This window comes from Crinia signifera, chromosome 9 (assembly GCF_055691185.1).
Source record: "Crinia signifera chromosome 9, ASM5569118v1, whole genome shotgun sequence".
NCBI classification, from domain to species: Eukaryota; Metazoa; Chordata; class Amphibia; order Anura; family Myobatrachidae; genus Crinia; species Crinia signifera.
In genome coordinates this window covers 14,087,506-14,109,666 of record NC_139225.1, presented here as the reverse complement: position 1 = coordinate 14,109,666, position 22,161 = coordinate 14,087,506, and the positions used below count along the sequence as shown (strand labels likewise).

The window sequence follows — 22,161 nt, the reverse complement described above, 5'->3', positions numbered from 1 at the left end:
TATGCATTACCTTATTTGACCTCAGTGTGAAGACCCCTTAGAGCTCCGTGAGAGTGTAACCTTATATGATATGAGCAGTAACGAGGACCACAGATACAAGGTTTAACTCTAATTTAATAATGACAAAAGCAACATTTTTATACATAACATACGGTGCTGGTTCAATTACATGATTGGTCAATATTTGGTGCAGAGGTAGGGAAATAACAGCATCTAGGTGGGGTGGCTTATACGTCGCCTTATAGGGGAGTGTGTAGCATTCGTTAGTTATGAGAAATCACAGAATGTCCAGTTTCTGAGGGAAGTTACAAAGTACGTGATAGCAAGCGAGTACTGGAAACAAGCCAGAACATAACTTCTTGAGATAAGCAGGAACAGAAACTATAAGACAGAGAAACAAGATGGCTGATTAACCCTTCAGAGGGGGACTGGGGACAACGGCACTAGGAGGGGGACTGGGGACAACGGCACTAGGAGGGGGACTGGGGACAACGGCACTATCAGGGGGACTTGGGACAACGGCACTAGGAGGGGGACTGGGGACAGGAGCACTAGCAGGGGGAATGGGCGCAGGGGCACCAGCAGGGGTACTGGGGACAACGGCACTATCAGGGGGACTGGGGACAACGGCACTATCAGGGGGACTGGGGACAACGGCACTATCAGGGGGACTTGGGACAACGGCACTATCAGGGGGACTTGGGACAACGGCACTATCAGGGGGACTGGGGACAACGGCACTAGGAGGGGGACTGGGGACAACGGCACTATCAGGGGGACTGGGGACAACGGCACTATCAGGGGGACTTGGGACAACGGCACTAGGAGGGGGACTGGGGACAGGAGCACTAGCAGGGGGAATGGGTGCAGGGGCACCAGCAGGGGTACTGGGGACAACGGCACTATCAGGGGGACTGGGGACAACGGCACTAGGAGGGGGACTGGGGACAACGGCACTAGGAGGGGGATTGGGGACAACGGCACTAGGAGGGGGACTGGGGACAACGGCACTAGGAGGGGGACTGGGGACAACGGCACTAGGAGGGGGACTGGGAACAACGGCATTAGCAGTGGGACTGGGGACAGGACCACTAGCAGGGGAATGGGCACAGGGGCACTAGCAGGGGGACTGGGGCAGGGGCACTAGCAGGGGGCAGGAGCACTAGCGGGATACTGGGGACAGGGGCACTAGCAGGGGGACAGGGGCATTAGCAGGGGGACTGGGGGCAGGGGCACTAGCAGTGGGACAGGAGCACTAGCAGGGGGACTGGGGGCAGGTGCACTAGCAGTGGGACAGGAGCACTAGCAGGGGGACTGGGGGCAGGTGCACTATCAGGGAGACTAGGTGCAGGGGCACTAGCTGGGGGCAGGGGGCATTGACAGGGAGACAGAGTAGGAGCACTGGGGCAGCAAGGGCACTGAGGGCAGAGCAGGGTGCAATGGAGGGCTGCTGGGCTGGTGGCCGCCATGTTGCCGTCAGACGGCCGGTCTACTGAGCACCATCTAGTGAGCAGCGGGGAGGCTGCAGCCGGGTGGTGACATATATAACAGGCGCCGGCAGGGAGGAGGACGAGGAGACGGGCACAGCATTTTGCAGGCAGGGTGCCATCATCTGCAGCTGCTCCCCACACAGGTAGGTGGCGCCCCCCCATGCTGCTGTGTGCCCCGGGCCTGCTCCTTTCACAGGGCGGAGGGAGGTGCAGCATGTGCCAGGGCTAGGCCAAAGCCACGGGCTTGCCTGAGAAGCTGCCCTGACAGATGTACAATAACGCCGCGACCTGCGGCATACAATGCTCCGCACCGATCCCTGATACAGGATGAGGCCTGGTACTGTGTACAGCTGTAATAGTCCTCATCTGTCCGTATTACCAGTACTGTATGTCCCCTATATGATAATATCCACATCCTATACACCCCCTCCTCCTATCCCCTGTATCCTCCTCCTATATACACCCCCTGTATCCTCCTCCTATATACACCCCTGTATCCTCATCCTATATACACCCCCTGTATCCTCATCCTATATACACCCCCTGTATCCTCCTCCTATATACACCCCCTGTATCCTCCTCCTATATACACCCCCTGTATCCTCATCCTATATACACCCCCTGTATCCTCATCCTATATACACCCCCTGTATCCTCATCCTATATACACCCCCTGTATCCTCATCCTATATACACCCCCTGTATCCTCATCCTATATACATCCCCTGTATCCTCATCCTATATACATCCCCTGTATCCTCATCCTATATACATCCCCTGTATCCACATCCTATATACACCCATACCTCCCAAAATCACCCTCTCCAGGAGGGACATAATGCTCTGTTTCTGGACTTCTCCCTTAATTAATGATTGCAATTACCTGTGTTGAAGCACCTTTCTTATCAATTAACCTGTGTAAAACAGGTCATGGCAGTCATACATTTTGAGGTAAGTCCAGAAACAGAGAAATGTGTCCCTCCTGGAGAGGGTAATGTTGGGAGGCATGTACACCCCCTGTATCCTCCTCCTATATACACCCCCTGTATCCTCCTCCTATATACACCCCCTGTATCCTCATCGGAATGGGATCATTCGTCAGAATGAACTTAGTTCTACAGTCATTAGGTCGACCCCACTAGGTCGACTGGCAGGAAGGTCGACCTGACTTAAGGTTGACATGGGCCAAGGTCGACATGACTTAAGTTCGAATTTGCATAAAGGTCGACATGATGAAGGTCGACTGGTCATAAGGTCGACATGGGGTTTTCACTGTTTTTTGATCTGAATGTCGACACAGTCGACATGGACACAGTTGGCAATGAGAATCGGACGCTCGCAATGCTTCGGGCACGGTGCCTCGCTGCGCTCGGCACACTATTTTATTCTCCCAACACGCCCTAGTGGATGGTAGGGCATGAAATACCGTCTGTCGGCTCAAAAAACAGTGAAAACCCCATGTCGACCTTATGACCAGTCGACCTTCCTCATGTCGACCTTTATGCAAATTTGACCTTAAGTCATGTCGACCTTGGCCCATGTCGACCTTAAGTCAGGTCGACCTTCCTGCCAGTCGACCTAGTGGGGTCGACCTAATGACTGTAGACCTAAGTTCATTCTAATAGATGACCGCATCCTCCTCATCCTATATACGCCCCCTGTATCCACATCCTATATACGCCCCCTGTATCCACATCCTATATACGCCCCCTGTATCCTCCTCCTATATACGCCCCCTGTATCCACATCCTATATACGCCCCGTGTATCCACATCGTATATACGCCCCGTGTATCCACATCGTATATACGCCCCGTGTATCCACATCCTATATACGCCCCCTGTATCCACATCCTATATACGCCCCTGTATCCTCCTCCTATATACACCCCCTGTATCCTCCTCCTATATACACCCCCTGTATCCTCATCCTATATACACCCCCTGTATCCTCATCCTATATACACCCCCTGTATCCTCCTCCTATATACACCCCCTGTATCCTCCTCCTATGTACGCCTGCCGTGTCCTCCTCCTATGTACGTCCTTTGTGTCCTCCTCCTATGTACGTCCTTTGTGTCTTCCTCCTATGTACGCCCCCTGTGTCCTCTTATGTACGCCCCCTATGTCCTCCTCCTATGTACGCCTGCCGTGTCCTCCTCCTATGTACGTCCTTTGTGTCCTCCTCCTATGTACGTCCTTTGTGTCCTCCTCCTATGTACGTCCTTTGTGTCCTCCTATGTACGTCCTTTGTGTCCTCCTCCTATGTACGCCCCCGTGTCCTCGTCCTATGTACGCCCCCGTGTCCTCGTCCTATGTACGCCCCCGTGTCCTCGTCCTATGTACGTCTCCCCGTGTCCTCGTCCTATGTACGCCCCCCGTGTCCTCCTCCTAGGTACGCCCCCCGTGTCCTCCTCCTAGGTACGCCCCCCGTGTCCCCCTCCTAGGTACGCCCCCCGTGTCCCACTCCTAGGTACGCCCCCCGTGTCCCACTCCTAGGTACGCCCCCCGTGTCCACCTCCTAGGTACGCCCCCCGTGTCCACCTCCTAGGTACGCCCCCCGTGTCCACCTCCTAGGTACGCCCCCCGTGTCCTCCTCCTAGGTACGCCCCCCGTGTCCTCCTCCTAGGTACGCCCCCCGTGTCCTCCTCCTAGGTACGCCCCCCCGTGTCCTCCTCCTAGGTACGCCCCCCGTGTCCTCCTCCTAGGTACGCCCCCCGTATCCTCCTCCTAGGTACGCCCCCCGTGTCCTCCTCCTAGGTACGCCCCCCGTGTCCTCCTCCTAGGTACGCCCCCCGTGTCCTCCTCCTAGGTACGCCCCCCGTGTCCTCCTCCTAGGTACGCCCCCTGTGTCCTCCTCTTATGTACCTCGTATGTGTCCTCCTCCTATGCACGCCCCCTGTATCCTCTTTCCATATACGCCCCCCTGTGTCCTCTTTCCATATACGACCCCCTGTGTCCTCTTTCCATATACGCCCCCCCCCCTGTGTCCTCTTTCCATATACGCCCCCCCCTGTGTCCTCTTTCCATATACGCCCCCCCGGTGTCATCTTTCCATATACGCCCCCCGCTGTGTCCTCTTTCCATATACGCCCCCCGCTGTGTCCTCTTTCCATGTACGCCCCCCCCCCCTGTGTCCTCTTTCCATGTACCCCCCCCCCCTGTGTCCTCTTTCCATGTACGCCCCCCCCTGTGTCCTCTTTCCATATACCCCCCCCCCTGTGTCCTCTTTCCATATACGCCCCCCTGTGTCTCTATATCCACTTCTATATGTAATCCCTGTCAGAGCCCGTGTAGTACCCAGTGCATGGGGGAGGGCACTTAATTCTGACCCTTGCTTTGCTGATTGGCTGTACCCGGCCTCTGACATAGAAGCGCTACCATAAACGTAAAATGTAACGTACTGAATGTAAAATAGCCGCAGATAGCAAATCTAATCCCAAAAATTCTATATATAGTTATATAAATGGGAAACGGTTAAGGAAGGAAAATATTGTCCCACGAAAAAAGAAAGCGGAATTATTCAATGCATTTTTGCTTTGGTATTTACAAGGGAAGAATCTTCAGAGCAGTAGTAGCCAACTCCAGTCCTCGAGAGCTATAAGTTCACATTTTCCAGACAACCCAGCTGCTGCACAGGTGCACTCATTACTGACTGACCCATTTTAAAAGATCCACAGGTGGAGCTAATTACTTCACTTGTGATTCTGTGAGGAGATCTGGAAAACATTAACTGTTGGTTGCTCTCGAGGACTGGAGTTGGTTACCCCAGCTTCAGAGGATCTCCCACAGATTAAATGCTCGGCTCTTGATTGCTCCCAACCTGTATGTTTGAGTGAGGAAATAGTAAAAAATAGATTACAGAACTTAAATAGCGCTACCATTATATCTGATATTCAAGGAATCAATCAACTCGGGGACAGTACCAAGGGACTGGCGCATAGCTAACGTAGTACCAGGTAGCAAAACTAACCCTGAAAATTATAGACCGGTCAGCCTTACATCCATTGTGGGGAAAATATTAGAAGGAATAATAAGAGATAGTAATCAAAATATCTTAGAACAGCAGAAGGTAATAAGTAAGGCTCAGACTAATTTAATTAGCTTCTATGAGGAAGTCAGTAGGGGGTGGACTCGGAAATCTGTTTATGTAATACTTCTTGATTTCACTAAAGCTTTTGACACCGTGCTGCCTCATAAAAGGTTATTAATATGACTAGGTAATTTAGGGTTAGGGAATACAATTTTAATTTGTATTAAAACTGGTTGCACAATTGGGGACAGAGAGTGGTGGTAAATGGCATATATTCCAGCTGGGGTAAGGTCCAAAGTGGAGTCCCACAAGGTTCAAAATTGGGACCCACCTTGTTTAATCTATTCATTAATGATATTAGTAGTGACATAGTGAATAAGATTGCAATATATTCAGATGACGCGAAGTTGAGTAAGGAAATTAACTCTGGAGAGGATGTGGATACACTACAAAAATGAACAAGCTACTTAACACTACAAAAATGAACAAGCTACTTAATGGAGTTAATATAGGGAATCCTGCTGTAGAGGACTAGGGGGTCATAGATGACAAATTGGGTAATAGTGTACACTGCTCAAGTGCAGCAGCAAAAGCAAACCGGACACTGGCTTGCATTAAAAGGAGTATGGATTCAAGGGATGCCAATGTGATAGTGCCTCTTTACAAGGCATTGGTGAGACCACACTTGGAATACTGTGTTCAGTTCTGGGCACCGCACCTTAAAAAGGACATAAATGAATTGGAACAGGTACAGAGAAGGGCGACTAAGCTAGTAAAAGGTCTCCAATCACTAGACTACAAAGATAGGTTAACCAGGCTGAATATGTTATCACTGGAGAAACGGAGGTTGAGAGGTGATATGATTAGTATGTTCACATACAGGATTGGGAATCATATGGAACTGGGAGATGATTGGTCTCTAACAAGCCTATACTTAGGACACGCGGGCATGTACTGAGGCTCGAGGAAAATAAATTCCGTACTGATGTAAGAAGAGGATTCTTCACCATTAGAGCAGTAACATTCTGGAACTCATTGCCGGTGGGGGTGGTTACAGCAACTACTGTTAATGAATTTAAATCAAAACTGAATATATTTTTGTCCACTAAGGGAATCCTATAGATATGACTTACTCCAGTCAGAAGTTATAAGTCAGATACAGTAGGCTGAACCAGTGGTGCAAGTAGAATTTTTTTCTTGGTGGTACTGATAGCCTCCACCAAAAATGGGCATGGTCATGTGTCATCAGGGGGCGTGGTCACACAAAGCTAGAGGAGTGACTAAATGACAATAGAGGCGTGGACACAGGAGACAGGGGAATGAGAAACTGGGAATGACTGGGGGTGGGTTGGCTCTTGCTTGGGGGAGAGCCGGGCAGCTTGTGCTTACAATAGTGGAGCCTGCTCTTCATGCTGTCGGCTCTGCTGATGCCTGTCAGTGTGACAGGCTAAATCAGCAGTAGCCGGTAGCTGCATACAGAACCAATCATAACGCTGGGTGGGCGGGCTGCGGATGCATTATATTTAGACTTAAAATGAAAATAGAAATGACAGTGGATCAGGGGTAAGTGGTACTGCGTACCTGCAACATATTTCTTACAGGTACTCCGTACCACACCGTACCCCCTTACTTGCAACACTGGGCTGAACTCGATGGACACTAACGTCTTTTTTTCAACCTTAATTATTATGTTACCCTGTACTTGCCTTACTAGATATGTAATAGATATTATTCATTCAGATATAAGTTTTAGGCTACAGAGTTATTCCTATGTGTACATGATAATGAGCATCACTATAACATGTATATTTGTATTTCAGGTAGCCGCTAGCCTATGTTGGGAAGATGCCCCTTATGGTGAACTGGCCGTTCCCTGCCAAGTCCTACCTATTCAGACATATTACCAGTACCGTGATCACTGGCCTTGTTGGCACGTACAGCTGGGTGTGGACCAGTAAGTATTTATGGGCTGTATCTTTGCTACACAGATACGGGCCACTGCAGGGTTGTGTGATAGAAGGCGCCGCTTTCTCCTGCGCGGAACAAGCGTTGTGCGCATCTGTCCTGACCCTTCGGTATCCTAATAGCTGTCATCATTATCAGCCCTATCCCTGGTGCTAATTATCAATCTACTGGTACCCACAACTGTGCGCTGACTCTCCCTACATGTCCTGTTACCCCTCCAGCCAGAAGTGCAGATGTGCATATGTCTCCGTATCGCCCGGCGTACATTCAGCTCTGCCTTGGCCCCAATACATCACACAGAAGGTTCATGCCTTGTTCCTCCATTGGCAGATTATGGTCTGATTTCTTATTTTCAATCAATACCTGCATTAGGAAAATGTTTTACCGAATAAGTCTCAGGTTTGGGTCTCTCTCCCATTTGCTGTTCTCCATCTATCCCTAATTTATGCAGGAGATGGCTAAGCCCACAATTCTCATCCTCAACCCCCAAGTGCTCCTATAACAGGTCATGTTTTCAGGAGTTCTGTGCTATTCATTGCTGACCAAATGAAATAGCTCTCCTCTTCATGATTAAGGACCCGCACAAAAACATGGCCTGTTGGGGGTCCTTGGGGACTGGAGATGAGGCTTCGTGTCTGGGTTAAAGGACACTTTTTTTTTGTTTTGTGTGTGCATTATTTTCTGTGTAATGGGAGACTCATGGGGTGAAATGTAACCAGTTTGATTTTGAAGTGTAAATGATTGCCGCTTTAAAAAAATGGAGATTTATTACCAAATCTCTCATTTTCTGAATCTCTCATGCTATTAAATCTCACCCACAGTCTCCAATATTTTGTTTGTCAGAGATGGGGCTGTTTGTTGTAGGTTGTTCTCTGCTGATGGTTTTCCCTTGGAAACAGCACAATAATCACTTTCATTTAAACTTATTTCCATTCTTTTCATTTTGTACTTCTGTTATTTTATTTACCTTACTAAAACAAAGAAATTATTGTATATCCAGGCCTCCCGTGTGTGTGTGTCCATGCCTCCCATGTGTGTGTCCGTGCGTGTGTCCAGGCCTCCCGTGTGTGTGTGTCCAGGCCTCCTGTGTGTGTGTGTGTGTGTGTGCACGCAGGCCTATCCACTGCCAGCTTGTGTCACCACGTGTGTGTGTGTGCGTGCAGGCCTCTCTGCTGCCAGCATGTGTCACCATGTAGCGTCTGTAGGATAATGCCGTGTGTGTGTACTCACGCCTATCCGCTGCCAGCATGTCACCACGTGTGAGTGTGTGTGTGTGTGTGTGTGCAGGCCTCTCTGCTGCCAGCATGTGTCACCATGTAGTGTCTGTAGGATAATGCCCTGTGTGTGTGTGTGCGCACGCACGCCTATCCGCTGCCAGCCTATGTCACCACGTGTGTGTGTGTGTGTGTGCAGGCCTCTCTGCTGTCAGCCCTGTGTCACCACGTAGCATCTGTAGGATAATGGCCTCCTGTTATTGCAGAGTACATGAACAATCTGAGTGTGCACAACAAAGAGATTTTATATGAGCTGATTGAGAAACGTGAGTCGGACACACCTCTGATCACCATCTCCAACCACCAGTCCTGCATGGATGACCCTCACTTATGGGGTAAGCACCCTTGTGTCTCTCCTACCACATCCTATGTGTTGGCACAAGCCTGGAATACCTGACGCTGAGTGATTACTGCTCTAGAAAGGGCTGAGCCCTATTATGTGAGGAGGCAGCGTGAGTCTTCAGTAAGTGATCTGTGATGATTAACCACCACAGTAATCACCAGAACCGACAGTTTGTGTTCTATATACAAAGTAATTTCAGCTTCCCCTCACCTTCCTCCCCCTGGTCCATTCCTATCTTACAGGGATCCTGAAACTCCGGCACTTGTGGAATTTGCGCAAAATGAGGTGGTGAGTAGTCCCTAACTGGGTGTGAAAGGGTTACGTATACCATCCATGCTGTGCTGTCTCCTGAGCAATGTCTGTCTTTCCCTTAGGACCCCGACAGCTGCTGACATCTGCTTTACACAAGAGTTTTACTCTTGGTTCTTCAGTATGGGGAAGTGTATACCTGTGTGTCGTGGTGAGTACCGGCCACTGACTCGTGCTCAGTAATATATACGCCTGTGTGTTGTGAGTACTGGCCTCTGACTTATCCTCAGGGGAGGGGCGCTCAGTAATACACACCTGTGTGTCGTGGTGAGTACTGGCATCCGACTCATCCTCAGGGGAGGGGCGCTCAGTAATATACACCCTTGTGTTGTGGTGGAGTACCGGCCTCTGACTTATCCTCAGGGGAGGGGCACTCAGTAATATACACCTGTGTGTAGTGGTGAGTACCGGCCACTGACTCATCCTCAGGGGAGGGGCGCTCAGTAATATACACCCTTGTGTTGTGGTGGAGTACCGGCCTCTGACTTATCCTCAGGGGAGGGGCACTCAGTAATATACACCTGTGTGTAGTGGTGAGTACCTGCCACTGACTCATCCTCAGGGGAGGGGCGCTCAGTAATATACACCTGTGTGTCGTGGTGAGTACCGGCCTCTGACTTATCCTCAGGGGAGGGGCACTCAGTAATACACGCCTGTGTGTAGTGGTGAGTACCGGCCTCTGACTCATCCTCAGGGGAGGGGCGCTCAGTAATATACACCTGTGTGTCGTGGTGAGTACCGGCCTCCGACTCATCCTCAGGGGAGGGGCGCTCAGTAATATACACCTGTGTGTCGTGGTGAGTACCGGCCTCCGACTCATCCTCAGGGGAGGGGCGCTCAGTAATATACACCTGTGTGTCGTGGTGAGTACTGGCCTCCGACTCATCCTCAGGGGAGGGGCACTCAGTAATACACGCCTGTGTGTCGTGGTGAGTACCGGCCACTGACTCATCCTCAGGGGAGGGGTGCTCAGTAATATACACCTGTGTGTCGTGCTGAGTACCGGCTACAGACTCATCCTCAGGGGAGGGGCGCTCAGTAATACACGCCTGTGTGTAGTGGTGAGTACCGGCCACTGACTTATCTCAGGGGAGGGGCGCTCAGTAATATACACCTGTGTGTCGTGGTGAGTACCGGCCTCTGACTTATCCTCAGGGGAGGGGCGCTCAGTAATATACACCTGTGTGTCGTGGTGAGTACTGGCCTCTGACTTATCCTCAGGGGAGGGGCGCTCAGTAATATACACCTGTGTGTAGTGGTGAGTACCGGCCTCCGACTCATCCTCAGGGGAGGGGCGCTCAGTTATATACACCTGTGTGTCGTGGTGAGTACCGACCACTGACTCATCCTCAGGGGAGGGGAGCTCAGTAATATACACCTGTGTGTCATGGTGAGTACTCGTCACCAACTCATCCTCAGGGGAAGGGTGCTCAGTAATACACGCCTGTGTGTAGTGGTGAGTACTCGTCACCAACTCATCCTCAGGGGAGGGGTGCTCAGTAATACACGCCTGTGTGTAGTGGTGAGTACCGGCCTCTGACTTATCCTCAGGGGAGGGGCGCTCCGTAATATACACCTGTGTGTCGTGGTGAGTACTGGCCTCCGACTCATCCTCAGGGGAGGGGCGCTCAGTAATATACACCTGTGTGTCGTGGTGAGTACTGGCCTCCGACTCATCCTCAGGGGAGGGGAGCTCAGTAATATACACCTGTGTGTCGTGCTGAGTACCGGCTACAGACTCATCCTCAGGGGAAGGGTGCTCAGTAATACACGCCTGTGTGTAGTGGTGAGTACTCGTCACCAACTCATCCTCAGGGGAGGGGTGCTCAGTAATACACGCCTGTGTGTAGTGGTGAGTACCGGCCACTGACTTATCCTCAGGGGAGGGGCGCTCCGTAATATACACCTGTGTGTCGTGGTGAGTACTGGCCTCCGACTCATCCTCAGGGGAGGGGCGCTCAGTAATATACACCTGTGTGTTGTGAGTACTGGCCACTGACTCATCCTCAGGGGAGGGGCGCTCAGTAATATACACCTGTGTGTCGTGGTGAGTACTCATCGTCAGGAACAATCCAGTATTTGTACAAATACTGAACTGTTCATACACAATCCGTCCACCTATAAGATTGACAATTCCAATATAGAAAAATACTTCTGATCACCCTTTAGGCTATTTAGGATGGGATTTCTCAGTATGTTATAGGATTGAGTAATATTTGGATAAGTCGTTGAAGGTCTCTCTCTGTGTCTAGGGGACGGAGTGTATCAGAAAGGCATGGACTTTGTCTTGGAGAAGCTGAACGATGGAGAATGGGTGCACGTGTTTCCTGAAGGTGATCTCACTAATACATCGTACAGTAATAATAATTATTTTATTTGTATAGGACTCTTTCTTCAATAACTCAAGGCGCTTAACAGAATGAATGTAATACAGTACAGGAACAACGAAGTACAGAAAAGCTTTTCATAAACAATACTTAAGGGAATGAAGGAAACGCTTGAGAAAACAGGAAAGTCTTGTCTGTTTTTGAAGCATTGTAGAGTGGGGGCCTCTCGAACTGTGCGGTGAAGTGAGTTCCATCAAGTCGGAGCGGCATGGCTAAAAGCGCAGCTAATAAGCAGATCTTCAGATGGGATTAAGTGTTTGATTCTCGCTATGTTCCTCAGATGGAAGAATGAGGATTTGATTGTGGCTGATATCCGATGTTTAAATGTCAAGCCACCATCCAGCGCCACGCCAAGATTCCGCACATGATCATAGTTCTGTAATCCTGTACCGCCAATTGTCAGTCCAGTTGGGTGGCTGTGCTGCATTCTTGTCCTTTTTTTGATGTTGAGGTCCAATCATAAGGACCTCTGTTTTTTACCGGGATTCAGTCTCAGCCAACTGGCACTCATCCTTTCCTGGACCGTAGCATTTCCCAGGGTGCTCTGCAGCATCATAGACATGTGTTTCCTGAAGCTGATGTCACTGATACATTGTTTCCCAACACTGGTCCTCTAAAGATCCTTAATCTTGGTTCTTCAGGACAACAAGTCCTGTTCTGAGGCCCATCTCCAGCTTATGGGTGGATATATGTTTTTATTACATGCGGTAAGTAAATGACAGTCGTGGTCTTATACAACTCTCTTGTTTCTCCTTAGGAAAAGTTAACATGACCCAAGACTTTGTGAGGTTGAAGTGGGGTGAGTGCTGGCGGGGTGTCTGCTAAATGTGACTGTGTGATAAAAACTCAATACAGTCTTACACCCGACTTTCTCTCTAGGCATTGGACGCTTAATATCGGAGTGCACCCGGAATCCCATCATCCTTCCTCTCTGGCATGTGGGTGAGTGCTCACTCACACTTACCACTCATGTAATGTACTAGAGTGCTTATGCTTATTGAAGCTACTACACACTGGAGGTGATTCTGGTTGGTTTGCAAAAGCAGAACCATGCTTGGACAAAAACATGTGCATGTAATGTGTTACATTTGGGTGAGTTATTTTGTTTCTGTGCAGAGTAAATACTGGCTGCTTTATTCTTACACTGCAAGTTAGATTCCGGTTTGAACAAACCCCACCCAAATGTAACTCTCTCTGCACCTTTTACATCTGCCCCACCTGCAGTTTACCGAGCTTAATCATATTCCAGAACCCCCACATAACCTCCAGTAGCTGTCATATCTAAATATATCCCATAAGGACCGTCTTGTAATCTGGCGGGACTGCCATGCTATGGAATCCTCAGCCCTGAGTAATATGGCCACCTGTAGGCTATATGTAACCTCGTGTAGGAATGTTACCTCAGCCCTGAGTAATATGGCCACCTGTAGGCTGTATGTAACCTCGTGTAGGAACGTTACCTCAGCCCTGAGTAATATGGCCACCTGTAGGCTATATGTAACCTCTTGTAGGAACGTTATCTCAGCCCTGAGTAATATGGCCACCTGTAGGCTATATGTAACCTCGTGTAGGAACGTTACCTCAGCCCTGAGTAATATGGCCACCTGTAGGCTATATGTAACCTCGTGTGGGAACGTTACCTCAGCCCTGAGTAATATGGCCACCTGTAGGCTATATGTAACCTCGTGTGGGAACGTTACCTCAGCCCTGAGTAATATGGCCACCTGTAGGTTATATGTAACCTCTTGTGGGAACGTTACCTCAGCCCTGAGTAATATGGCCACCTGTAGGCTGTATGTAACCTCGTGTAGGAATGTTACCTCAGCCCTGAGTAATATGGCCACCTGTAGGCTATATGTAACCTCGTGTAGGAACGTTATCTCAGCCCTGAGTAATATGGCCACCTGTAGGCTGTATGTAACCTCGTGTAGGAACGTTATCTCAGCCCTGAGTAATATGGCCACCTGTAGGCTATATGTAACCTCGTGTAGGAACGTTATCTCAGCCCTGAGTAATATGGCCACCTGTAGGCTATATGTAACCTCGTGTAGGAACATTACCTCAGCCCTGAGTAATATGGCCACCTGTAGGCTGTATGTAACCTCGTGTGGGAACGTTACCTCAGCCCTGAGTAATATGGCCACCTGTAGGTTATATGTAACCTCTTGTGGGAACGTTACCTCAGCCCTGAGTAATATGGCCACCTGTAGGCTGTATGTAACCTCGTGTAGGAATGTTACCTCAGCCCTGAGTAATATGGCCACCTGTAGGCTATATGTAACCTCGTGTAGGAACGTTATCTCAGCCCTGAGTAATATGGCCACCTGTAGGCTGTATGTAACCTCGTGTAGGAACGTTATCTCAGCCCTGAGTAATATGGCCACCTGTAGGCTGTATGTAACCTCGTGTAGGAACGTTATCTCAGCCCTGAGTAATATGGCCACCTGTAGGCTATATGTAACCTCGTGTAGGAACATTACCTCAGCCCTGAGTAATATGGCCACCTGTAGGCTGTATGTAACCTCGTGTAGGAACGTTATCTCAGCCCTGAGTAATATGGCCACCTGTAGGCTATATGTAACCTCGTGTAGGAACGTTACTTCAGCCCTGAGTAATATGACCACCTGTAGGCTATATGTAACCTCGTGTAGGAACGTTACCTCAGCCCTGAGTAATATGGCCACCTGTAGGCTATATGTAACCTCGTGTAGGAACGTTATCTCAGGCCTGAGTAATATGGCCACCTGTAGGCTATATGTAACCTCGTGTAGGAACGTTACCTCAGCCCTGAGTAATATGGCCACCTGTAGGCTATATGTAACCTCGTGTAGGAACGTTATCTCAGCCCTGAGTAATATGGCCACCTGTAGGCTATATGTAACCTCGTGTAGGAACGTTATCTCAGCCCTGAGTAATATGGCCACCTGTAGGCTATATGTAACCTCGTGTTGGAACGTTATCTCAGCCCTGAGTAATATGGCCACCTGTAGGCTATATGTAACCTCGTGTAGGAACATTACCTCAGCCCTGAGTAATATGGCCACCTGTAGGCTGTATGTAACCTCGTGTAGGAACGTTATCTCAGCCCTGAGTAATATGGCCACCTGTAGGCTATATGTAACCTCGTGTAGGAACATTACCTCAGCCCTGAGAAATATGGCCACCTGTAGGCTGTATGTAACCTCGTGTAGGAACGTTATCTCCGCCCTGAGTAATATGGCCACCTGTAGGCTGTATGTAACCTCGTGTAGGAACGTTACCTCAGCCCTGAGTAATATGGCCACCTGTAGGCTATATGTAACCTCAAGTAGGTGGTAATTCTACTTTTCTTATACAGGAATGAATGACGTGCTTCCAAATGACCCCCCCTATGTTCCCCGCTGGGGACAGGTGAGTAAAAGCACTAGGAGACCTCCTATAAAGGGTTCCTTCTTACTACTGTTTTTGAATAGCCTTAAAGTCAAGGCTGTATTGATAACCCCTTTTTAAGGTCTAACCCCTGATGAAGTCTATTGTGAGACAAAACGCATTGGGTATTGCTTCTTATATGGTTATCCTCTTCAAGTACAACTTTTGTTAAAGAACAAGAAGAGACCACTGAGATAGAAGGATTGTCTGCACCAGTGTTTTCATGGACTTTTTATTTCTCGCGCTCTCTCTCGCCACCGTGCTGGAAGGGAGACATCACTGATGTCTCTCGCTCTCTCCCTCACTCAGTCTCTCTCTTTTCCCCCACTCTCTTTCTGCCCCTCGCTCTCCCTCCCTCCCTCCCCGAGAGGGTCACTGTTCTGGTGGGGAGACCTCTGAATGATGTATTTTTTCTCTGTCTCTCTCTGTCTGCAGAAGGTCACTGTGCTGGTGGGGAGACCGTTCACTGTTGCCTCGGTGGTGGAGAAGCTGAGGGCCGAGGACAGGACACCGGTAAGACTGTATTGTCCATTACCGGCATTTGTTTATTGCCTAATGAGCCTCCTAGAGTGTTACTCATCTGTAGTCAAAGTCTTACAGAGTAACCGGTATGCTGCAAAGTGCACACCCACAACATCTGCCACACCCACATCATCTGCCACCCTCGCTGTTTGTGTAGAGTTTTTGTAACTTTTTGATCTATTCCTGGCTCATCTGTTAAATATTTCCCCTTCGCTCTTCTCTTCCACCCTTCTGCCTGGGGGGGGGGGGGGGGGGGGGGTGTCTGTGTGTCCTGAGGTGGGGTTGGGGTGCTGTTACTCATGGGCCGCCAATATGTCATCATATGATTTTGTCCCTGCAGGTGGAGATGAGGAAAGTAGTCACGGACTATGTCCAGGAAGAGTTCCACAAGCTGAAGTCTCAGGCGGAGAGTTTGCACCAGTCTTTCCAGGAGCAGAGATGACACCTGGCAGGTGGTATCCGCATTATAGACCCACTGATGCCAACATTCGTCCACACACACACCAGAAGCCTTCAATCCTGGTACATGAACTCCTGCATATACCTGGGTGCATGTGCCACAGTCTGCTGCTAAATGAGAGAGAGAGAGAGAGAGTGTGACCTGTACAGGGGACTCCTGCTGCTCTCTCCGCTCACCAGGACTCTCTGTAATAGCCAGGAAACCACACTCCAGTGTCCTGTACAGGGGACTCCTGCTGCTCCCTCCGCTCACCAGGACACTCAGAAATAGCCAGGAAACCACACTCCAGTGTCCTGTACAGTGGACTCCTGCTGCTCTCTCCACTCACCATTGGTTTTAATCTGGATTTGATTGTAATGATGCTGAATCAAGTCTCCATTATCCAGTTAAGGGCTGGCAGAGGTCTCCACAAAGCGCTCTGCTCATTCCAGCCCGAGACGGTTTTTATTTATAGTAATGACATGGGTCAGACGTCTGTTTTGGGCATTACCCCTTATTTGTTTTGTGGGCAGACTAATATTATTTTTATCCTATCACTGAATGTTTTATACTGATGATTTTTTGCAACTGTCTTTACAATAAAGATAGACTTTTTTCCTATGCAGTGTTGCGACGATTGTAATACACACTGTAGGGTCATTACGACAGGGTGACTGAGGCGCCTGGGGTGGCGGATGGATACACAGAGTATGGGGTGACACTGTGTTACATGCTGTAGCGTCATTGTATTGGGGTTACTGGGGTGGCGGATGGATACACAGAGTATGGGGTGACACTGTGTTACATGCTGTAGCGTCATTGTTATCGGGTTACTGGGGTCGCGGATGGATACACAGAGAGTATGTGTCGTGACACTGTTACATGCTGCAGATCAGCACATGCTGTAGCGTCATTATGTCAGGGTGACTGAGGCGCCTGGGGTGACGGATGGATACACAGAGTTTGGGGGTTACACTGTGTTACATGCTGTAGCGTCATTGTGTCAGGGTTACTGGGGTGGCAGATGGATACACAGATTATGGCGGTAACACTGTGTTACATGCTGCAGATCAGCACATGCTGTAACGTTATTATGTCAGGGTTACTGGGGTGGCGGTCGGATACACACAGAGTATGGGGGTGACACTTTGTTACACGCTACAGATCAGCACATGCTGTAGCGTCATTATGTCAGGGTGACTGGGGTGGCAGATGGATACACAGAGTATGGCGGTGACACTGTGTTACATGCTGCAGATCAGCACATGCTGTAGTGTCATTACGTCAGGGTTACTGAGGTGCCTGGGGTGGTGGATGGATACATAAAGAGTATGGGGGTGACACTGTGTTACATGCTGTAGTGTCATTGTGTCAGGGTTACTGGGGTGGCAGATGGATACACAGATTATGGCGGTAACACTGTGTTACATGCTGCAGATCAGCACATGCTGTAACGTCATTACGTTGGGGTTACTGGGGTGGCGGTCGGATACACACAGAGTATGGGGGTGACACTTTGTTACACGCTACAGATCAGCATATGCTGTAGTGTCATTATGTCAGGGTGACTGGGGTGGCAGATGGATACACAGAGTATGGCGGTGACACTGTGTTACAGATCAGCACATGCTGTAACGTCATTACGTTGGGGTTACTGGGGTGGCAGTCGGATACACACAGAGTATGGCGGTGACACTGTGTTAAATGCTGCAGATCAGCACATGCTGTAACGTCATTACGTTGGGGTTACTGGGGTGGCGGTCGGATACACACAGAGTATGGCGGTGACACTTTGTTACACGCTACAGATCAGCACATGCTGTAACGTCATTACGTTGGGGTTACTAGGGTGGCGGTCGGATACACACAGAGTATGGCGGTGACACTTTGTTACACGCTACAGATCAGCACATGCTGTAACGTCATTACGTTGGGGTTACTGGGGTGGCAGATGGATACACAGAGTATGGCGGTGACACTGTGTTAAATGCTGCAGATCAGCACATGCTGTAACGTCATTACGTTGGGGTTACTGGGGTGGCGGTCGGATACACACAGAGTATGGCGGTGACACTGTGTTAAATGCTGCAGATCAGCACATGCTGTAACGTCATTACGTTGGGGTTACTGGGGTGGCAGATGGATACACAGAGTATGGCGGTGACACTGTGTTACATGCTGCAGATCAGCACATGCTGTAAAGTCGTTATGTCTGGGGTGATGAATGAATACGTGTGTGCGGGTTAATCTGACCTTATTATGGATATGATCCTTCGCTGCGTACTATGAGGTCAGCATTACCTGGGACCGGACTGGGTCTTCACCTGTGCAAGTTACTAAAGGGAAAATATTGCTGATATCTCTTTTCTTTGACTCTCAGGATAGTTTGGGGTAAGGGGGATATAATTACTAACAGACGGAATAACACCATTAGGATACTAGCTACCAATGCCACCAATACTATAGAAGAAGACTGAGAGCAGCAGATAACTAACAACAGAATCCTGTAGAAATGAATTTTGTAATTTAATCGTCAATAAATAAAGACAACAGATCACATGCACAGGAATGGTGCCCGGGGATAGCAGACATTTAGGGAAACTTGCTGAGCTGGTATAGGTCCCATTCCTGACCAGGAATTAATCATCGACCAAATTTGCTCGTTTCTGAATAAAGATCAAGGTGGAGCACACAAGTACGAATCAATAGACCATTGTGTCAAAATTCTGTAGATTTTCCATATTCACATGGATAATTTACCATCATTCGTGTGAGCAAAGTTGTCCGATAATTTAGCTCAAAATACAAATTGCAAATAGACCAGCTACTGGGCGCCGAGTGTGAAGAAGCATCGCAGGGATCAGTCCAATCTGTGCGATCAGTCCGATTAGTCAAATCTGAGTGATCAGTCAGATCCGTGCGATCAATCCGATCCGTGCGATCAGTACGATTAGTCAGATCTGTGCGATCAGTCAAATCTGTGTGATCAGTCAGATCCGTGCTATCAGTCCGATTAGTTAAATCTGTGTGATCAGTCAGATCCGTGCGATTATTCCAATCTGTGCGATCAGTTCGATTAGTCAAATCTATGTGATCAGTCCGATCCGTGCAATCAGTCCGATTAGTCAAAAATGTGCGATCAGTCCGATTAGTCAGACCCGTGCAATCAGTCAGTTCTGTGCGATCATAAAGCAGCGCTCTCAATGATAAACAGCCATGTGAATCAAATATAAAAATATTTTTAATAAACAATATTAAATTAAATAGAATGGAATAGAATGGCAATTTCCAGAACCTGTGCAAAGATGGTAGGACCCGAGATGAATTAATATAACCTGCACTGATCATAGGCGAATCTAGGGGGTGGTCCGGGGGTGCACTGGACCACCCATTAGGCCATTTTATAGCTGAGGGATGGGGCTTTCCAACGAGCCCAGCCCCGTGTCTCTAGCCCCCTGGGAACCGGAGATACTGCCAGGCAAAGCTGGAACTTTTCCCTATAGGATAACATGGGACCCGCTAATTCCGACCCCCACCCAGTTCAACGGCTGCCAGTTCCCCCTTCGGCATCACTGAAGTTCGAGGTTGATCTCCGTCGAACCCAAATCGCTGGGCCTTCAATCTGATACCAGGCTGGATCCATATGGGTTAATTGGGTCCAGGGATATTGAGGTTAAACCGTTTTTTTTTTCCATTTCTTAAATGAGTGTAGTAATGTGTGGCTTAATGTGTAAGGGGCATTATGTGTGCAGCATCATGTGTAAGGGACATTATGTGTGCAGCATCATGTGTAATGGGTACTATGGTGTGCGGCATCATGTGTAATGGGTACTATGGTGTGCGGCATCATGTGTAATGGGTACTATGGTGCCATCAAGCAAGAACTCCCTAGCAATGAGCACGTAGGTAAGCAGCACTTATGTGGCAAATATATAATGGGCATTACGGTTTGATATATAGTATGTAATGAGCATCATGATGTGTGGCACAATGTGTAATGGGCATTATGGTGTGTGGCCTTATGTGTAATTGGCATTACGGTGTGTGGCTTTATGTGTAATGGGTATTACGGAGTTTGCTAAAATGTGTAATGGGCATTACTGTGTATGGTCTAAAGTGTAATACCACACCACTTTTTGTGATGCCACACCTCCTTCCCATGAGGCCACACCCCCTTTTTGCAACGCGGCTACGCCGCGCAAAGGTCCCCCTGCTATTGTGTCTAGATCTGGCACCACCCATTACCATAATTCTAGATTCGCCTATGGCACTGATCCAATTTAGCAGCCCCAGAATGGCATGCAGAAGTTCCGGGTGTCGCTGGAGGGATCGGCCCTGGATGGTGGTGAATAGGACCAATCTTAAACCTCAACCAGTACTGCAAACAAATTTTCCCGATAGATGTAGCCAAGTGCATCCAGTGAGTGTGGTCAGGTAGGCAGATGAATGAGCAGGTATTGGTCCACAGTGGCACCAACGCGTTTCACTGGTCAGATTGCCAGCTTTATCAAGGACAAAGCTGGCAATCTGACCAACGAAAGGCGTTTTAAACCAATACCTGCTCATTCTTCTGACCCCACTCACTGGATGCCCTTGGCTACATCTACCAGGATAATTTACTATCATATGTGATCTGGGGATGGCCATCGACCATTGATGATTTGAAATCATCGATGGTTTATGGCCCATGTCGAATATTGTTGCAATTCAAACATAATAGATGACCATCGATATGTAAAACTATCGATGGTCACCCATTGCATAGTTTTACCCTATCGATGGCCAGTTGCACTTTTGCCATCGATGGCAAAGGCACCGATGGCCATACATAATGTGATCCCTCCCCTGGGCAGCTGCTGGGTGAGATGACGGGGTATCGCAGAATGCATACTTTGCCCTAGTGCAGTGGTTCTCAAACTCAGTCCTCAGGACCCCACACAGGTCACGGTTTTCAGGTCACCCGACAGGTGCACTCATTACTGACACATTTTAAAAGATCCACAGGTGGAGCTACTTATTTCACTTGATTCTGTGAGGAGACCTGCAAAACATGCAGTGTGTGGGGTCCTGGGATGTGGGACCATTTGTAGACAACAAGTAGATAGACAGCCATTAGGACGACACCATTAGTTCGACAACTCAATAGGTCGACATGCTTTTAGGTCGACGTGTCATTAGGTCGACATGTCATTAGGTCGACATGTCATTAGGTCGACATGTCATTAGGTCGACACCGCCATTAGGTTGACAGTCAAACGGTCGACATGGTTTTTTCACTGTTTTTTGGCTGAAATGTCGACACAGTCGACATGGACACAGTTTGAAGTGAACCGCAGCCCCCTCGCTTCACTCGCAATGCTTCGGGCACACTATTTTATTCTCCCACCATGCCCTAGTGGATAGTAGGGCATGAAATACCGCCTGTCGGCACATGTCGGCTCAAAAAACAATGAAAAAAACCATGTCGACCTTTTGACTGTCGACCTTTTGACTGTCGACCTAATGGCAGTGTCGACCTAATGACATGTCGACCTAATGGTATGTCGACCTAATGACATGTCGACCTAATGGTATGTCGACCTAAAAGCATGTCGACCTATTGAGTTGTCGAACTAATGGTGTCGACCTAATGGCGGTCTATCTACTTGTTGTCTACAAATAGTCCGGATACCGGGTCTTGAGGACCGAGTTTGATAACCTGTGCCCTAGGGCAGTGGTTCTAAACCTCGGTTCTCAAGGACCCCCAACAGTGCACGTTTTCGAGGTCTCCACTCAGAATCACAGGTGAAATAATTAGCTCCACCTGTGATATTTCAAAATGAGTTAGTGCATAATAAGTGCACCTGCCAGGTGACATGGGAATCATGCACTGTTGGGGGTCCTTGAGGACCGAGGTTGAGAACCACTGCCCTAGGGTATATAGAGCCTTGGGGGAGTGTTGCCGTAGGGCGCATGTCACTCTGAGCCGCCCTGTACCGAGATGAGGTGGATG

At 49.0% G+C, this 22,161-nt stretch overlaps 1 protein-coding gene across 4 annotated transcripts in view; it reads left to right on the top strand.

Annotated features, from left to right (window-relative positions):
• Positions 1-16,790, top strand: part of TAFAZZIN (tafazzin, phospholipid-lysophospholipid transacylase) — a 46,015-nt gene extending 29,225 nt beyond the window's left edge. Inside the window, exons 1-11 of one of the 4 annotated variants that reach the window (XM_083161078.1) lie at positions 1,420-1,637; positions 7,347-7,476; positions 8,968-9,096; positions 9,347-9,392; positions 9,479-9,564; positions 11,666-11,746; positions 12,558-12,599; positions 12,680-12,742; positions 15,138-15,190; positions 15,644-15,721; positions 16,071-16,790. In XM_083161078.1, the coding sequence (XP_083017204.1) occupies positions 7,368-7,476; positions 8,968-9,096; positions 9,347-9,392; positions 9,479-9,564; positions 11,666-11,746; positions 12,558-12,599; positions 12,680-12,742; positions 15,138-15,190; positions 15,644-15,721; positions 16,071-16,172 (789 nt within the window). In that variant the 5' untranslated portion in view covers positions 1,420-1,637; positions 7,347-7,367 and the 3' untranslated portion in view covers positions 16,173-16,790. Of the gene's footprint in view, positions 1-1,419; positions 1,638-1,664; positions 1,828-7,342; positions 7,477-8,967; positions 9,097-9,346; positions 9,393-9,478; positions 9,565-11,665; positions 11,747-12,557; positions 12,600-12,679; positions 12,743-15,137; positions 15,191-15,643; positions 15,722-16,070 lie in introns of those variants that run through there. The other 3 variants (XM_083161079.1, XM_083161080.1, XM_083161077.1) reach the window with 3 other exon arrangements.
• The last annotated feature ends 5,371 nt before the right edge of the window (positions 16,791-22,161 follow it).